At 47.0% G+C, this 17,216-nt stretch overlaps 1 protein-coding gene across 1 annotated transcript in view; it reads right to left on the bottom strand.

The window, feature by feature from the left end:
• Positions 1–10,115: 10,115 nt before the first annotated feature.
• Positions 10,116–17,216, bottom strand: part of MAN2C1 (mannosidase alpha class 2C member 1) — a 28,015-nt gene continuing 20,914 nt past the window's right edge. Inside the window, exons 16-26 of the mRNA XM_026648229.2 lie at positions 16,932–17,093; positions 16,418–16,500; positions 16,148–16,242; positions 15,567–15,671; positions 15,046–15,202; positions 13,544–13,687; positions 12,658–12,767; positions 11,925–12,004; positions 11,567–11,712; positions 10,409–10,512; positions 10,116–10,320 (exon numbers count right to left, since the gene is read on the bottom strand). Of these exons, the coding sequence (XP_026504014.1) occupies positions 10,203–10,320; positions 10,409–10,512; positions 11,567–11,712; positions 11,925–12,004; positions 12,658–12,767; positions 13,544–13,687; positions 15,046–15,202; positions 15,567–15,671; positions 16,148–16,242; positions 16,418–16,500; positions 16,932–17,093 (1,304 nt within the window). The 3' untranslated portion in view covers positions 10,116–10,202. The remainder of the gene's footprint in view (positions 10,321–10,408; positions 10,513–11,566; positions 11,713–11,924; positions 12,005–12,657; positions 12,768–13,543; positions 13,688–15,045; positions 15,203–15,566; positions 15,672–16,147; positions 16,243–16,417; positions 16,501–16,931; positions 17,094–17,216) is intronic.

A 17,216-nucleotide genomic window follows, 5' to 3' on the forward strand; every position in this document is an offset into this window, starting at 1 on the left:
GGGCAGGGTGCTTTAACGTCGTTGCCCCTTTTGGCCCCGCCCCCCCCCGCCCAGGTCGGCAATTTAAAAGGACCAGGGGCTCCCAGCTGCTGCTACTGCGGCAGTGGCCAGAGCCCCAGGCCCTTTTAAACCATCGCTGGAGCCCTGGGCGGTGGGGGCCAGGCAGCGTGGATGGGCTGGCTGTGGGAGGCTGACCCCCCTCCCAGCCCCACCCCTTCCACCCGAGGCCCTGCCCCTTCTGGAGCTGGCCCCCCTACTGGTAAGAATTTATTATTACTTTCACCCTTGACCCTGAAGAATGTCACAACCCCCAACTTTGGCAATGGCGAAGCCTTTCACCTAGGAAACAAGTGACCAAAGCAAGTTGCTACAGAAATGCAGCTGGCTTTTCATAGGAAATATTTCTCTTGGTCTGATGAGTGATAGCACAGCTAAACTGTGCCATGATGAGAGGTAACATCCTATCCCCAAAACAATGTTTTTAGAAGTGACTCCTCCTGGTGCAGGGCATGGTAAGGGGATTCATGGCCCAGGGTGGCACCTACTGCTACAAAAGTCCCAGTTGAGCAGGAAATGCCCCCTGCACCTTGATTCTTTTCTTTCACATTTATTTATCAGTGACCTCACATGCATGTGTCTCTTGCGGTAAGTGGGGAGCAGGGAGACAAATGGTCCAGTGGATGGCCTGCTGGATGAGGATTCTGCATCTAGCTCACCCATTTGCCTGCTAGGTGATCTTTAGTCTACTAGCCAGATTTAAAAAGGGGTCTTATTAGTGACCTGTCAGCTAGAAAAGTGTCATTGTTATCACGTTAGGTGCATACCTGGTGCTCATCACCAGGGTGTATGGAGCTGCGGAAAGAGGGTCAGTTTTGCTATATCATCTAATGCTTAAATGTTATTAGGTAGCCAATTTGGAAAAATCATAAAATCACAAAGAGCAATAACTTGAAGCAACATAGTGTAATTTTGACCAGAATTGGCAGAAAGCTTCTAAATACAATTGATAATGTAACTCTACACTCAAACTAGAATTGGTTGGGAAATATTTAGCCCCAGGTGATAACTTTTATGCATTTTCCCTTACTTTTTTGCCTTTGGTTAAAGCAAAAGTCTGTAGTCACATGACAGCATGAGCTTGTTTGACCATGTGTTACATTGTCGACTGGATTTATATGAGAAGATTTTCTGCCTGATATTTTATGACTATTGGCTACTGTCCAATGGTTCCTGCACTGGCAAATGATGATAATACAGTGTATACCATGATGAACTATTTTCAGGCTATGTTCTGCTCTCTGGACCAAGACTGGACATATGTTGTGTATGATGAAGCAATCTACTGCAAAGCACAGATTATTAAATAGAGGAATCAAAAGGAATTTGACCATGACCACCCTGATGTGGGAGGCATGCATCATGCAATGAATTTCATGGGTGGTGTAAACAGTATGATGCAGGAAACTGGATTTGAAGACCTCTTTGTTAAAGCCAGCAACTATAGTGCTTCAGTCAGCCATACACTAAAAAGGACAGCATTAAAATCCACAAACTTATAAATGAAGCAATGAATCACTTGAAATGGATGGCACTTGGCGATTCCATGATCTCCCAGAAGATGAGAAGAGATGCATGTTGGAGAAAACTTGAACATGCTTTGACGCTGTGGAGAAAGCACACAGAGAAGACAGAGTGGAAGCACAGAATGCTGTGGCAGACTTCATAAACAGACCCCAATCAGCTCATGGACTCTTATGTTACCCAAGGAACAATCTGTTCAGATACATTTCTGTTCTGGGAGAACTATGTAATAGAATTCTCCCAACTACTGATGGATTACATAGCAGCAAAGAGAGATGATAACAAGTCTATGGAACTTGAGACATCTGTAGTGTGATCACGTGAATTATGCTAGGTGGAGATGTGTAACTGTAGCAGAAGCCAGACTTCTGGAGGAGCAGAAGCCAGCTATATATCATGTCCTAGCTGATAGCCAAGGAGCAATATATCAGACTGCCAGACCCTTCAGTGGCATATGGCGTGACATGGCCATCGAGCAATCTCTCAACAAGGACTGTGGGAAGCATCATCTTTGCACAAAAGATAAGGCTCTGACCAAGTATTACCTGACTGCACATTTTGAGGCAGTTGTAACAGCTATGACAAAACAAATGTGTGGAATGCAGCCTTCAGCAACAGAACTCCACCAAGAAGCTACCACACAGCGCATGGCTGCAGATGAAACTGCTGTCCCAGATATTAGAAAAGTTGTGACTGAATGACAAATCCTTTTAGCCCTGAACACGTGTGAACATTGCAATGTGTATTGGGGCCCCACCTGAAATTGCAGAAAGTTTGTGCGTGAGAAGTGAGAATGGCCTACAAGAAAGGAAGCAGTTTGTAACCAGTAGGCCGCAAAGGGGTGAGGTAGATCTCTTTGATCCCATAGAAAGGTCTAATCTCAAATCATTTGGTAATCTCAACAAGACAATTAAACAAAAGAAGCAGCAGATAGCACAAGAGACAGCTATTGATCATCAGATATTCCACAAGCTGATAGTTATTGCCTAGCTCAGAGATGTTGGTAGCCAGGGTGATATGAAGTGTGAGCTGGCACCTGTTCCACTTTCCCTCTTCAACTTGGATGGAACTCTAAGGGCTTGTCTATACTACCCGCCGGATTGGGGGGTAGCAATCGATCCAGCGGGGGTCGATTTATTGCGTCAAGTATAGACACGATAAATCGACCACTGATCGCTCTCCCGTCGACTCCAGTTCTCCACCAGAACAAGAAGCACAAGCGGAGTCGACGGGAGAGCGTCAGCTGTCAACTTGCCACAGTGAAGGCACCATGATAAGTAGATCTAAGTATGTTGATTTCAGCTACGCTATTCACACAACTTCAGCTACGTGATCTTAGATCGACCCCCTGCGGTAGTGTAGACAAGCCCTAAGAAAGAACCCAAAGAGCAGCACATTGTCTTGGCTGGAGAAAAATCTATCAATGGTTGAGCTAGCAGCATCTTGTGAGCCAACATTAGCTATTACTGACGTCACGAGGATTCTGCCAATGGTGTGCACAGACCCTACCAAGTGAAAAACTTTTGGGGAGCTGTCTGATCAGCTACTGAACATTTATCCTTGGCCTAAAATGTTAATAGCCTGCTGTTGGTGCAAATGAAGAATCAATGAAAACTGGTGAGAGAGCCCACAAGGAATGTCCAAATGCAAGAAATTTGGATCTAGACTGTGGTAACGCCATTACCAAAGCAAGATTTGAAGATCATATCAAAGAAATACACGTAACAATGCAAACTTTCTCCTCAGTGACGGGATCGGGGAGTGTGAACAGAGATGATCAGCTGGTCGTGAAGTATACCTTGCTGGTGGGTTTCACGACATCGCACAAGCAGTGAAAGTAGTGCCTGGCACCTATTCTGCAATACCAGAACTTGAGACAGATCACAAGGAAGCAGGTTCGTGAGCCACATGCAAGAACATGCTTGAAAGTCTCAGGGAAGGAGAACACCAAGTTGGAGTGGAGGGAAACAATCCCAGAGTTAGGACCCTCCTTCCAGGTGATGACATGGTATCCTCTCACATTAAGGATACTCCATGGGAGGTAACCCCAGTTATTGGGAAGAGACAGGTAATTATAGGACTAGAAGGGACCTTGAGAGGTCATCTAGTCCAGTCCTCTGCACTCATGGCAGGACTAAGTATTATCTAGATAATGGGGATTCGATTATTAGAAATAGGTTTTGTGATGACTGAGAGAACTACATGGTGAATTGCCTGCTGGTTGCAAAGGATGTGGACCTGTCAAGACATCTAGATTGACTTATGTGCAGAGCTGGGGGAGGAGCCATTGGTTGGGGTATGTGTTAGTACCAATGACATAGGTAAAGGTAGGAGAGAGGTCCTGCAGGCCAAATTTAGGCTGCTAGGTAACAGTTTGAAGTCCAGGAACTCCATAGTCACATTCCCTGAAATGCTTCCGGTTCCACACACAGGGCCAGTTAGACAGGAAGAACTGCAGGGTCTCAATGCAGGGATGAGATGCTGGTGTTGGGATTTAGGTTTATTGGGAACTGGGGAACCTTTGGGGAAAGGAGGAGCCTATACAGGAACGATAGGCTCCAGCTAAACCAAAATGGAACCAGATTGCTGGTATGTAAAATTAAAATAGATCATAGTTTTTAAACTAAGGGCTAAAAGCTGCAAAAGAGCATAGAGTTTGGACAGAGACATCCCTTAGGGGAGGATTAATTTAAAGGGGATACTCTATATCCTAATAAAGAGGAGAGGATAGAAGCTGATAAAGTGCAGGTAGGAACTGAAGAGTCAAACAAAAGAGTCCCATTCAGTTACATCACATGAAGGCAGACAAGTAAATGTGACATTTTATAAGCGCTTGTGTACAAATGCTAGAATTCTAAATACAAAGATGGGTAAACGTGAGTGCCTCATATTAAAGGAGGCTATTGATATAAGAGACATCACGGAAACTCAGTAGAATGATGATCAATGAGACACAGTAATACCAGGGTACAAAATATATAGGAATGACAGTATGTTGTGCTGGTGGGGGCGTGGCACTATATTTGAAAGAAAGCATAGAGTCAAATATAGTAAAAATCTTAAAGGAATCAAACTGTACCACAGAAATTCCATGCTTGAATAGTAAGAATATAGCAGTAGGGATATACTACCCCCCACCTGACCAGGATAGTGACAATGACTGTGAAATACTGAGGGAGATAAGAAAGGCTATAAAACCAGAAAACCCAGTAATAATTGGGAGATTTTAACTATCCCCTATTGACTGGGTCCATGTCACTTCAGGAAGAGATGCAGAAAGAAAATTTCTAGACACCATTAAATGACTGCTTCTTGGAGCAGCTAGCCCTGGAACCCACAAGGGGAGATGCAATTCTTGATTTCGTCCTAAGTGGTGCACAGGATCTGGTCCAAGAAGTGAATCTAACCGAACTACTCGGTAATAGTGACCATAATGTAATTAAATTTAACAGCCCAATAGGGGGAAGATACCAGAGAAACCCACCACGGTAGCATTTAGCTTCAAAAAGGGGAAGAACACACACACAAAGGAGAAGGCTAGTTAAATGGAAATTAAAAGGAGCCACAAGAGTGACATGCCTGCAAGATGCATGGAAACTATTTACAAACACCATCATAGAGGCTCCAATGAAATGTACTGTATACCCCAAATAAAAATAAAAAAAAAGAGGACCAAAGAAATGCCACTGTGGCTAAACCATAGCATAAAAGAGGCAGTTAGAGGCAAAAAGTCATCCTTTAAAAAATGGAAGTCAAATCCTTCTCAGGAAAATAGAAAGGAGCATAAACTCTGGCAAGTCAGGTGGAAAAGGTAGGTCCAGAAAGAATTTGAAGAGCAACTAGCAGAAGTAACTGGTTAAAAGATTGAAAACTGACAATTTATTCCTACCCTTTGTTTTCGAAGTGGAGAGAGGTAACTAGTGAGGTCCCCCAAGTATCTGTACTGGGACCAGCGATGTTTAACATATTCCTAAATGATCTGGAAAAGGGGGTAAACAGTGAGATGGCAAAGTTTCCAGACAATAGACAATTACTCAAGCTAGTTAAGTCCAAAGCTGACTGTGAAGAGTTACAACTAAATCTCACTAAATTGGGTGACTGGGTAACAAAATGGCAGATGAAATTCAATGTTGATAAGTGCAAAGTAATGCACATTGGAAAAGCACAATCCCAACTGTTCATCCAAAATGATGGGATCTAAATTATCTAGTACCACTCAAGAGAGAGATCTTGGAGTCATTGTGGCTAGTTCTTTGAAAACAGCTGCTCAATGTGCAGTGGCGTTATCAAAAAAAATATGAGGAACCACTAGGAAAGGGCAAGATAAGACAGAAAATAGTATCATGCCACTTTTTAAATCTATGGTACCTCCACACCTTGAATACTGCATGCAGTTCTAAACTAATCTCAAAAAGTATAGAGTAGAATTGGGAAAAGTATAGAGAAGGGCAAGAAAAATGATTGAGGGGATGGAACAGCTTCCATAGGATGAGAGATTTTAAAAAAACTGGTCCTGTTCTGCTTAGAAAAGAGGTGACGGGGGTGGGTGATAGAAGTCTATGAAATCATGAATTGTATGAAGGAAGTCTTATTTACTCCTTCACATAACACAAGAATCAGGGGTCACCCTATTAAATTAAACAAACAGAAGGAAGTGCTTCTTCACACACACAGTTAACCTGTGGAACTCATTGCCAGGGGATGTTGTGAAGGCCAAAAGTAAAACTGGGTTCAAAAAAGAATTAGATCAATCCATGGAGGATAGGTCCTTCACTGGCTATTAACCAAGATAGTCAGGGATGCAACCCCATGCTCTGGGTGTCCTTAAACCTCTGATTGCCAGATGCTGGGACTGGATTGCTTAATAATTACCCTGTTCTGTTCATTCCCTGTGAAACACCTGGCACCGTCCACTATCAGAAGACAGGATACCGGGCTAGATGGACCCTGGGTCTGACCCATTATGGCTGTTTGTACGTTCAAAGCAAACACTCCAAGTAAGCAGGGTGATAATGTGGAGCTTGGACTCAGATAGTGCATGTGTGCACTTTTTAGGTTTTTTTATGCTTGGGGGTTCCTTCACTATAAACTGATATCTTCTAGTGTCTTTGGTCTGTGGGATGCAACTTTAAATAGCTAGTTAGTTAACAATGTTTTTTTTGTTTTACATTTCTTCTGGTTTTTAATAACGCAAATTTAATACACAGATTAACTTTGTTTACAGTGTAATGGGGACCAAGTCTTTTATAACACAAGCTATACTTTTGCAATTGTATAGATATTCATTTTTATTTAAGGTGCATTACTAATATTTGATACTAAATGTAATGCTTAATTGCTAGAACAGATGCTCACAATCTTCTATTAGAATGTGTATTGCTTTCCCTTGCTGAGCACTCTGTTTTAGCAAAAGAGTTAGTAACATACTTTTTACCAAGCTTTTTAGAGTTAATTTGCTTGTGATACCAATTCCACTTTTAAGTATTTAGAAACACAAACTTTAACAACAATTACTTCCCTGTAACAGAACATAAAAGAAAAACGTATAAAAATTAAACTAAAATAAATTTTAAATGCAAGTTCATGCAAACACTTTGAGAGTATTAAATTTTTATGACTCTTTGTGTTTGGGAGCCAAAGGTGGAAACCTGCTGAAACTGTTTGGCTAGCTTTATGCATAAAATTGTTATTTTAAAACATTTTTGCCATGACATTTTTATAGGGATATTTAAAATTGCAAACAAGTTCATAAAAACCCAAACAAGAAATTGACATTTTAATATTACCTTTACCTTAATGTTGAGATTTCCCCTTACATTTTTTCTTTGAATAAAAAATAAAAATAAAAAAAAACTGTGATTAATAAAAGAATTCTTTTGGTTTTTAATTGTACATCTATTTCTGCCTCAACAAATAATGCATATATTTATAACTGAGACCTTTTTGAACTTTAAAAAAATGGTGGTAATAATATTATGATGCTTATACCCCAAACTTAATAGTAAAATAGTGTGGTACCACTTATATTTTTTTAAAAAGGTATAAAATTGACTTTTGTTGCAACAAAATAAAAATAATTAAAAAAAAAAAAGTGATGTTACACACACAACATACAAACAGGACAGCATACATGACGTACATGACAAACTTACAATTAAAAACTAATGGCGCCAGACTTCTTATTTATACCTATATGAAATAAGACAAAAATAAAAAATATTTTAAAAAATAAACAAAATGGTTAACCATTTAAACAAGCAAGTTATTACCTTCATTTTTAATAAAATGAATTCATATTAATATTTGCAAACATTATTGTATTAATTTAGTAACAAGGCATTTTCCATTATTTTATATGAATTTTATTTTAAAACTCTGTGATAATAAGGAAAGCCCATGTTTCAAATATTAGTTAGTGGTTAGGATTAGAAGCAGAGTGTGCATTTCTGTTGCTTGGCAACCCTATCTTCAAGCAAGTTAGGAGTAATTCCAGCTATTGCATTCCTGAAGAGTTAAATTTATTTATTTACTGGAGTTTTTTAAAGTAAAATGTTTACCTTGTTTTTTAATTTGTTTGATTGTTGTTTTGTTCTATTTTTAAGCTTTCGGAGGTTTCTGTAAAAACTAACTTTTAAGGGGGGGAGGGGATGAAGAGCAACCTAGGAAGGTAGTGAGACCTGAACATTAACTCTATAAAGTTATCTTAAGGTTCAGGCAGCAGCAGCAAGTTTAGCAAACTGAGAAAGGAGATAAAGAAAAACTTAACCGTATGTAAAAATATTTGAGAAAGAAGGTTGCGTTTTTAGCCATGAGCAAGGAGTGTGGCTCCAGGGGTTAAAGCACTTGGGAACCCGCACCCCTGGTTTTTATCCTGGCTTTGAAAGGAAAGTGAGGATTGTTACCTGTTCTTGCAAAACCTCTATTTGTTTCCCCCAGTGTTTGTTGCTTTTGTCCACATGCCAACTGGAGTGCTCTTACATGTTCCAGTTAAACGTTTTTGGGCAACGCCATCTGTTAATGCATCTCTTAATTTTGCTAGGGCCACCTTTTTCCATTTCTGTTCTAGAAAATCACAGGAACAACCCTGCGGTAGGGGCCTTCACAGTGAATGGGGTGAGACAGGCGCCTTTGACAACAATCCACAAAGCCAGCAAGGTAGGTGGGGAGTCAATGGAAGAGGCCAGCAAGAGGGATGTGCTAAGTTCCACCCCGCCCCTCTCTGAGTTCAGGCCCCAAGTCTGGGCTGGTGGAAAGCACCACAAACCAGGAGCAGACAGGGGTTTGGCTGCCTAAGTCACAGCAGGGCCCAATCCAGTGAGTGTACTCAGAAGCTGCCTAACTCCACAAAAGAGCAGGGACAAAGGGGGTTCAAGTCCCTCCTCTGCCAGATGAGAAGGGATTTGAACAGGCCTCTGCCACCTCTCAGGTGAGTGCCCCAAGCAGAGTCATTCTAACTTTCTCTGCCCTTGTTAATTATTCAATTATTTAATTAAAGTGAAACAACTTCAATAGGAGAGATTGAGAGAGACTACATGAGAATATCCCATTCTCAGGGCCCTGACCTGAGAGGTAGCGGATCCCTGCTCAAATCCCTTCTCCTTATCTGGCAGAGGGGAGACTTGAACCCGTGGTCTCCTCCCAGCACTCTAACCACAGGGCTACAGCTGACAAGGGAAGGCCTCCCCCCACCCTGGCTGTCCTGTGGAGCTAGGCAGTCTCTGAGCATGCTCACTGGCCCCACCCATGACTCAGGGGAACACCAGGCTGTGGCTCACTCACTCTGGGGTGTAGGTGGGAGACAGGTGCCTAGACACCTCAAGTGAGGCAACGGCATGCATGTAGAGAGGCAGAAACCCAGCACCTACTGCAGAACCTGAGGTGCCTGCAGGGTTAGATGGCAGCTGAACAGGAGCTTTGAGGGTCACAGCTGAGCCTAAAAACAGGACTTAGGAGCTTAGGAAGCTTTGTGGCTCCTACACTAGGGATTTTATTATCTGCCTGGCGCTGGTCTCAGTGAAGGGCAGCGGCCCCATTTCTGATGCCACAGGCAAGAGTCAAACAGTCAGAACTTTACTCAGCACGTGATTCAGTGTTTAATGCTCAGTTTTTACAGAAAGACCAGGCAAAAAGACGCTGCGTGTCTGCAGAAACAGTAAAGTGCCTGCAAACAGGGAAGCACAGGACTGTTAGAGTTGTAGGACACGCAGTAAAAGGAACCGATTCTGCCATTATCAAGGCTCAAACCCCAGCACCACTCCCCTGAAAGGGACAGGATTCTATTCAGGATGTCCACTTGTGGGTTAAGCCAGTACACCACCAGCTCTGTGATCCCCGCCCCCAATCGAGATCTCCCCACCCCTCGGCATTACTAAGGCCATGGCCCACCATCAGGCATTTACACTCAGAATCAGCGCTGACTTGAGCCCAGAGGCTGCTGATCTCTGTCCTGACGCAGCCCCTTGGCGCACACTGAGAAGGGGCAACTCCTTACTATCCCACTGTGTAGCCACAGTGCTGGAATCGACGTTTCCATGATTTGAGAAGCTAGTGAATCGCCCAGAGCACGGTGATTTCTGCCTGGTTCCAGGATAGCGGCTGGGCTGCCAGCAGCGGTAGCCCTCTTACTGCCTCAAGATCAAGAGAACAGAGCGCACTTGGAATGGCGTAAAGGAAAGCTTCAGGCCATGCTCCTCCAGCGGCAGATGGCTGCTCGGATCTGGCCGTTCCAGGAGGTCACAGCTGGGGAAGGAAGAGAAAGAGAGAATGAAGCTGAAGCCCCAGAATAAAAAGGTCTCACAGCGGCCTCTCCCTTCTCCCACCTACTTACCTGATTGCTTCCTTCACAGGAAGGGAGGTCTGGAGCCACGTGACCACAGTGCTGCCATGTGACTCATACAGCCTGACCACCAGCCCGTCCAGCCTGTCCTCAGCCTTCATGGACAGAGAGAAACATTTATTCTCAGGATCAGCCAGATGACTGATGATACCTGATCTCCAAATGCTTTACAAAGGGGGGGGGGGCAGTATCATTACCCCATATTAGAGACATGGAAACTGAGGCACAGAGAGGGGAAGGGACACACACTGAGTAGGCCTGGTTAGCTGAGTCCCAGTCCAGTGCTCTAGCCACTAGCATATGCTGCCTAGACGGCACGGTGTCTCCTCCCAATCATCAATGTGCAAGAGCAGCTTTGGTTCACCATTTCGACTAGAGGAGAGCCAGCAGGAAGAGGTCAAACTCTGAACCTGGCTGGGTCGCCCCTTTTAGAACAGACGGACCCTGAGTTCTGTAAGTCCCTGCAGGAGGCTGTAATGAGGAGTAATGCTTTGCAATTCTCTTCCAGAGCCCTCAGAGTGCTGACGCAGGCAGGAATTGTTCAGCCCATCTGGGCAACGGAGATACCAAGGCCTGAATTTCCAGAAGTGGCCACTGAGTTTAGGTGCCTGCACTGTGAATGTTCACATTGGGCCTGATCTCCTGAGGAGCTCAGCCCCGTCCCCACCCAGCACAGTAGGCTGGATTTGTGGGCACTCAGCAACTCTGAGCATCAGCCCCAAGGCACTGTAAGCTGGGGGCCTAAAAATGGAAGAGAAGCTGCCACTGCTATGGATGCAAGATTTTGGCTAGTGTGATTCTCCCAAGTCCAAACAGCGAGCCAGGCTGCCTGACTCCCAGACTCCTGCTATAACCACTAGCCCACACTGCTTGCCCTGTCAGTGTAGGAAATTCCTGCTCAGCTCAGCTGAATGTCAAAGATCTGGGAGGTGTGGGCAGATTAAGGATGAATGGAAAGGTCCAATCACTGGACTAGGACTGAGAGCTGTAGCTAACTCTCCTGCAAGGCACTTGGCCTCTGTCAATCCAAAGTGCTGTAACAATGCACAATGCTAATACAAGAGCTGCCAGTGCTTTGTGTCTGCAGATACCGCAGCTGGCGTCTTTCAACACACCGCTGCCCCCCTTGTCTCTCTTTAGGGCACGTGCCTGTTTGACGGTTTCTAGCACAACAGCTGGTGAATGCACAGAGAAGGCACTCCAGGCTGGACACTGCGCTGACACAGCTGGCACGGTGTGCAGAGGGAAGTTCAAGTTGTAAGCATAACGGATCACACCCGCCTCCTGGAAGGAACCTGCACAGAGAATACAACAGCAGCTGTCAGGAGTTAAGCGCTCAGCACAGTTAGAAACAGCAACAGCGCCATCCCCAGTGAGACGGGAGCAGGCACTGTGCCGCGATCCCACACGGGAGAGAGCTATTTTCTTTGCCCACATGCTCCCTTCAGGAATTGGCAGGCTCCTAGGGGGCATATCAGTGCTGTGCTGCTCAGCCCCCGAAACTCACCCCTGTGAGGCATCACGGCATAGGTGAACTCATGGGGTCCAATATCTGCAGTGGGATCTGGTGACTTTGGCGCTCTCAGCCTGGAGGAGAGGGATGAATTAAGGGGGTGGAGCCTCTTCCACTGGCAGTGCCTAGAACCAGCCCCACTTCTTTTAAATGCTAGTGCACATGCACTACCGGTGTCAAACCACCCTGCTGTTCCATCACGCAGCAGGGACCCCTGCAAACTGCACCACAGTCCGGCTCCGTGGCAGTGCCCCGTTGGGGGAGGAGCTCCTGCCACAAGACTGCGAACGCCCGCTGCACTCACACGCCAGAGGCCTAGGGTCTGTCTTGACTTGTCACCAAACACTGACCCAACACTTGGATCAAAGTATTCAAGAAATTGATCCTACCATAGAGAGCAAGGTGCTGCAAGCTCAGTAACTAGATCAGTGACAGGCAATCCTTAGTGGCATGAATTCCTGACCACTGCAGGAAAGGGTTAAAACCTTGTCATCTCCGTTTTGACGGGACGGGGCAGAGAGCGGATCCCGTTATAAATGGGACACATTCTAAAGCACAATATGCACTAGGGTTTCCATTTCCAGTCCAATCCCGCTGCTATATACAGGGTGCAGACCACAGCGTTTGCAAAGTTAAACGATAGTGCACATGGGACTGCAGCATCCCCAGCGAGCAGAACTGTAAACCCAAGACATCCATTGCCCAGCCCCACCTCCCACCCACTCACAGCGAGAGGCTCATCACGTTCTTGTGCACCGACGCGCCGTATTTGCAGTCGTTCAGCAATGCCACCCCGAAGCCGTGCTCAGACAGGTCCATCCACTTGTGACTCCACACCTTGGGGAAACAACTAGCCTGGCATTAGGGGGCTGTCACCCGGGATGGTTATTTGTGGAGCAAGGTGGGTGCCATGCAAACTGTCTTACTGACCAAGAACACAAAGGGTGGCTGGGGGAGGCAGACGATGGCCCCTTGGGCTCTGCAGAGGGCCAATCCCTGTGAACAGCCTAGATCACCAATCAGGAGCGTAACTGGAAAGCTAGTCCCCATGAAGGAAAGGCGGATCGGGCTCCTTCATCAAACTGACCGGCAGCTGCAGTGAGGCCAGGATGCAAATTCCCTAGCTCTGGGGAACTGCATGACCCACTAACACTGAAATGCAACCTTGTCTGCCCCAGGCTGGCTCCACACAACAGCAAATCACAGGCCATTCCGAGACAGTTCAGCGCCCATCTGGATCCCCTGGAGGGAGCTTGTGATTGGGCAGTGGGAGGCTGGTACTTTGCTATGTCAGTGTACAAAGCCAAATCTGCGCCCTGGCTGGGAAGGATTTGAATAGCAACACTGACTCAGCGACCCAAGATTTTGTTCTCACTGAGGTCCCTGCTTAAAGCTCTACTGTCTTGGGATATGGGGACTCTGCTCCTGCCGGGTTCACCTCCCCCCAGGAGACAGCCTATCCCTGCAGCAGTTCAGCGAGCAGCTGTGGTCCGAGGCGAGCTGTTCTCAGAGGGCACGCGGGGTGGGGAAAGAAGGGACGGTGTCGATCTATCAGGGCTATTTCTACCTAGAGAGCTGGGGCAGTGGCAGGGCCCAGCCTGCTGCCCTCCTACCTCGAACCGAGCCCAGTCCCAAGACGTGTTCCAGTGCGTCGGCCTCTGCAGGTGCCCAAACTGAATCTCATACGTTGCATTCATGCTCCGAACCTGCAATGGGAACTCCACCTTCAGGAATCGGTGAGCCTCATTCCAGTCAACCTAGAGCAAACGGGGTGGCCAAAAGGAGGCTCAGGTCATTGTGGGGGAGACAGGAAAGATGGTGTCATCTTCACCACAGTGGCTCCCCTGTTCTAGCTTCCCCAGGAACTCCCCATTGTCTAGTTAACCCCACCCAACAGGGACCTGGTTCCCTGATAAAGTATCGAGCAAGGGCTAAAACTGGCCCTGGGACTGTACTCTATTGCCTCTGAACGTGGGAAAACACGATCACATCAATCCATCCCAGTGGCTTTAAACAATCCCAAAGCTCTTCCGAAGTGCTTCGTTATATGCCAGGGGTGGCCAAACTGTGGCTTGCAAGCCACATGCGGCTCTTTTACAGTTAAAATGTGGCTCACTGAGCCCCCCGAGACCTCCTCATTCTCCCCCTACCAGACTGGGGAGGAGAAGTAGGGGGAGGCTCAGGGCTTCTGCCCTGCAGCAGGGTGGTGGGGCTCAGGGCTTCTCCCAGAGACGACTGGCACTTGCTGAGTGTGGGGGGCAAAATTAAAACATTCGCCCCTCCAACAGCTTGAGTGATGCCCTCCCAGGCACACACACCCCTTACCCTTAGTGGCCCCTGCCTGCAGCTCCCAGGTGTTAGCTCCTTGTGGAGAGACAGCGGCAAATGGTTGGGAGCTGCAGCAAGGGGCCGCTGCTTTAGCTCCATGGAGAGAGGCAGCAGCAAAACACTGTCTCTGCAGCTCCCAGCTGTGTGCCGCTGCCTCTCCCCATGGCCGCAGCTCCCAGCTTGCCGGCTCCAGCAGCTGCTGTGCAGGGAAGGGGCCTGGCAGCATCATGTGACTGAGTGGGGCTAGCAAACCCTGGCAAATATTTGGGGGGCATGTAACCCCATGTGGCCCCCCCAATGTTGCCTCCGGCTTCAGCCCAGCAGGGTGGGGGGTCTTGGGGTTCCAGTCCCTTGGGGCATGCCTGCCAGGGTGCAGGGCTTCAGCAGGAGTGGGGCTGAAGCCCCAAGAGGCATGCCCTGCTCTCAAACTTCTGAAGATTGTCGTATGCAGCTCAGACTCTCGGTAAGTTTGGCAGTATATGCAGTAAAGGCTAGATGGGAATAGGGGCATCCAGGAGAGGCAGCAGAGGTGATGGGTGTTGCCTCCAGTGAGGAGACGCATCTGTCTTTGGTTACGAATGTTCACTATCTTGGCTGCTTCTTGACTCTCCTCCAGTTCCGGTTTTGGCTTGCCTAGGATGCAACCTTTCCTTGGACCTCGCCCCAGTCATCCACCTTTGCCACCTCTATGCTCCATTCCTGCAACACACTCATCCTTCTGGGATTCTCTCCTCCCCCCACAGCAGTCTATATAAGGAGGGTGTGGCCTGCACAAGCCTTTCCAAACCTGGGTCAGGAATCGAAGATAAGGACACATGGCATCCAGGATGACTTCTTGGGTGATGACACTCCACTCACTGATCTGCAGAGAGAATTTCACACTTCCTCGCAGGCCCCCAGCCAGGACAATCTCCAGAGGTTTCAGAAGGGTTGTGATTGGCTTCCTAAAACAGATGTCAAGCATAAGGGTTAAGATTCAGGGGGTGACAGCTCGGTATTCAAAAGGTTAACGTAAGGCTCCTACACTCGGAAGACAAGAGGGGAGCAGAGATACTCCCCACCCACCTGAGGCTGCATTTTTCTCACCAGAGGAATTCTTAGAGCCCCCTCCAAGGTGCTGTGTAATCTTACACTATTCTACGCTACTCCCCTGGACACGAAGAGCTGGAAACAACAAGCACATAGTTTTCCATTGCAGAAGTTTTGTCATCTCTCTGGGAAGTTGGTTCTTTGCTACAATCCCAAGAGGCAGAGAGCTTTGCAGAGTCCTAAAGAAGTACCAGTACCCACAATGCACTGCTCACCTACCTGGTTTCCAGGTGATAATCCATCACGTCCCAAGCATCCCAGTACAAGGGAACATCATCAAATATCACAAACTGGTTAGCGCAGTGACCATCCTGGACTGACTCTCTGAAACAAAGCAGGGAGGCAGAGGATCAGCAAGGGAACAAGAAGCTGCAGTGGATGACAAGAATTCTGTGACCTGAAACAACATTCTAACAGCCTGGAAACAGACACCTGCCACTTTAGCTTCTCTGGGAGGAGACTAGGTGGGAGAAATGAACCAGCCTTTCATTTGGCCGACTGATGTTCAAGCCCCACAGGCGGCCTTAGTTATGATGAAACTGAGGAGGAGAGGAGGCCTCAAATTAGTCCCCACTGGGTTTCACACCCCGGTCTGTCCAGGCAAGGTGGAATCACTGGAGATGATTTCAGTGAGAGCAGATCCATATTCTACAAACGTTAAGTAAAACCAATGTAGACCGTCAGCTCTTTGGAGCAGGGTCAATTTGCTCCTGGATTTGCCCAGTGCCTGGCACAACGAGCCCCAGTCTCGATTGGCCCTCAGGCATGGCTGCAATAAACACGATGAATAATCGTCATACCTCCCCGAGTGCACTAAGCGAAGCGACATCACGCGCCCCATGGAGTCCAGGTGAGCCGCGATAACCCCATTCTCCATGGTCACAGAGCCATCTGCCTGGTGAGAAAGAAGAAAGAATCAGAAGAGAGCACAGGCTCCACACCAGCCAAAGAGTGAGTGTGTGTGTGCAATGCTACAAGTTACTGAAAAAACGGTGTTGCAAATCCAGCTTGGGAGCTTGGCCCATGGAGCTTTCTGATGTGCAAGCAAAGAACCCAACAGGGCGGCTCACCTGTTTTGTCACCGTCACGGGATGAGGGGGTGTTAACGACTCCTCCACGGCAGAGCAGCCCATGCTAGGCACCTTCACCAGGGCTGAAAGGAAGAGAGGCAGAGCGGTTCACTCAAACGCTTTTCCCTTTAGGAGATGTCTTCTCTCTCACTGCGTGCCATTGGGCCCCCTCTTCGCTAGGAAATACCTCCCCCCTGCTCTGATGTCCAGGAGCTTCCCACGTGAAAATAATTTTCCATGTGATGCTGAGGGAGAGGGAGCCTATTTCTAGAGATCATGGATAACCCTGATCTAGAGATAATGGATAAGCCAATGTCTGTCTCAGCTGTGCGAGAGGCAATGGCTCTGTATCCTCCATGTGACTGGAATTAGACAGCCATCACTTTGTTGGTCTATTTTTCCTGGTCCACCTCCCCTGCTCTGCTCCTGTCCCCCCCCCACCAGAAGATTTAGGGTGCATCTGTGCTTTGTGGGGGATGATCTGCAAGTCTTTAGATAGGCAGGACAATGGCACCTAAGGTCTTTGCTCCAGTCCTGGAGATGACTTCAGTCCGTTCCCAGGGCAAAGTGTTCAGAACAAGGAGGCTTTCTGCTGTCTCGGGACCAGTCGGCAAAAGTTCTCCAAACAAGGACCGAACAGCATCTTTAATGAGGAGACCACACATGCTACGGATTTCTGGGCAAAGAAAAGGCATTTCAGTTCAGAGCAGACTATTATTAATTATAGAGCACCCCAAAGTTGGCTAGGTCCTTTAGAGACATACAAAAAAGACAACGGAGTGAGAGAAAGGATGTAGTA

The sequence above is a fragment of the Terrapene carolina genome, unplaced genomic scaffold (assembly GCF_002925995.2).
Source record: "Terrapene carolina triunguis isolate 2854851 unplaced genomic scaffold, T_m_triunguis-2.0 Scaffold67, whole genome shotgun sequence".
Lineage (NCBI taxonomy): Eukaryota > Metazoa > Chordata > Testudines > Emydidae > Terrapene > Terrapene triunguis.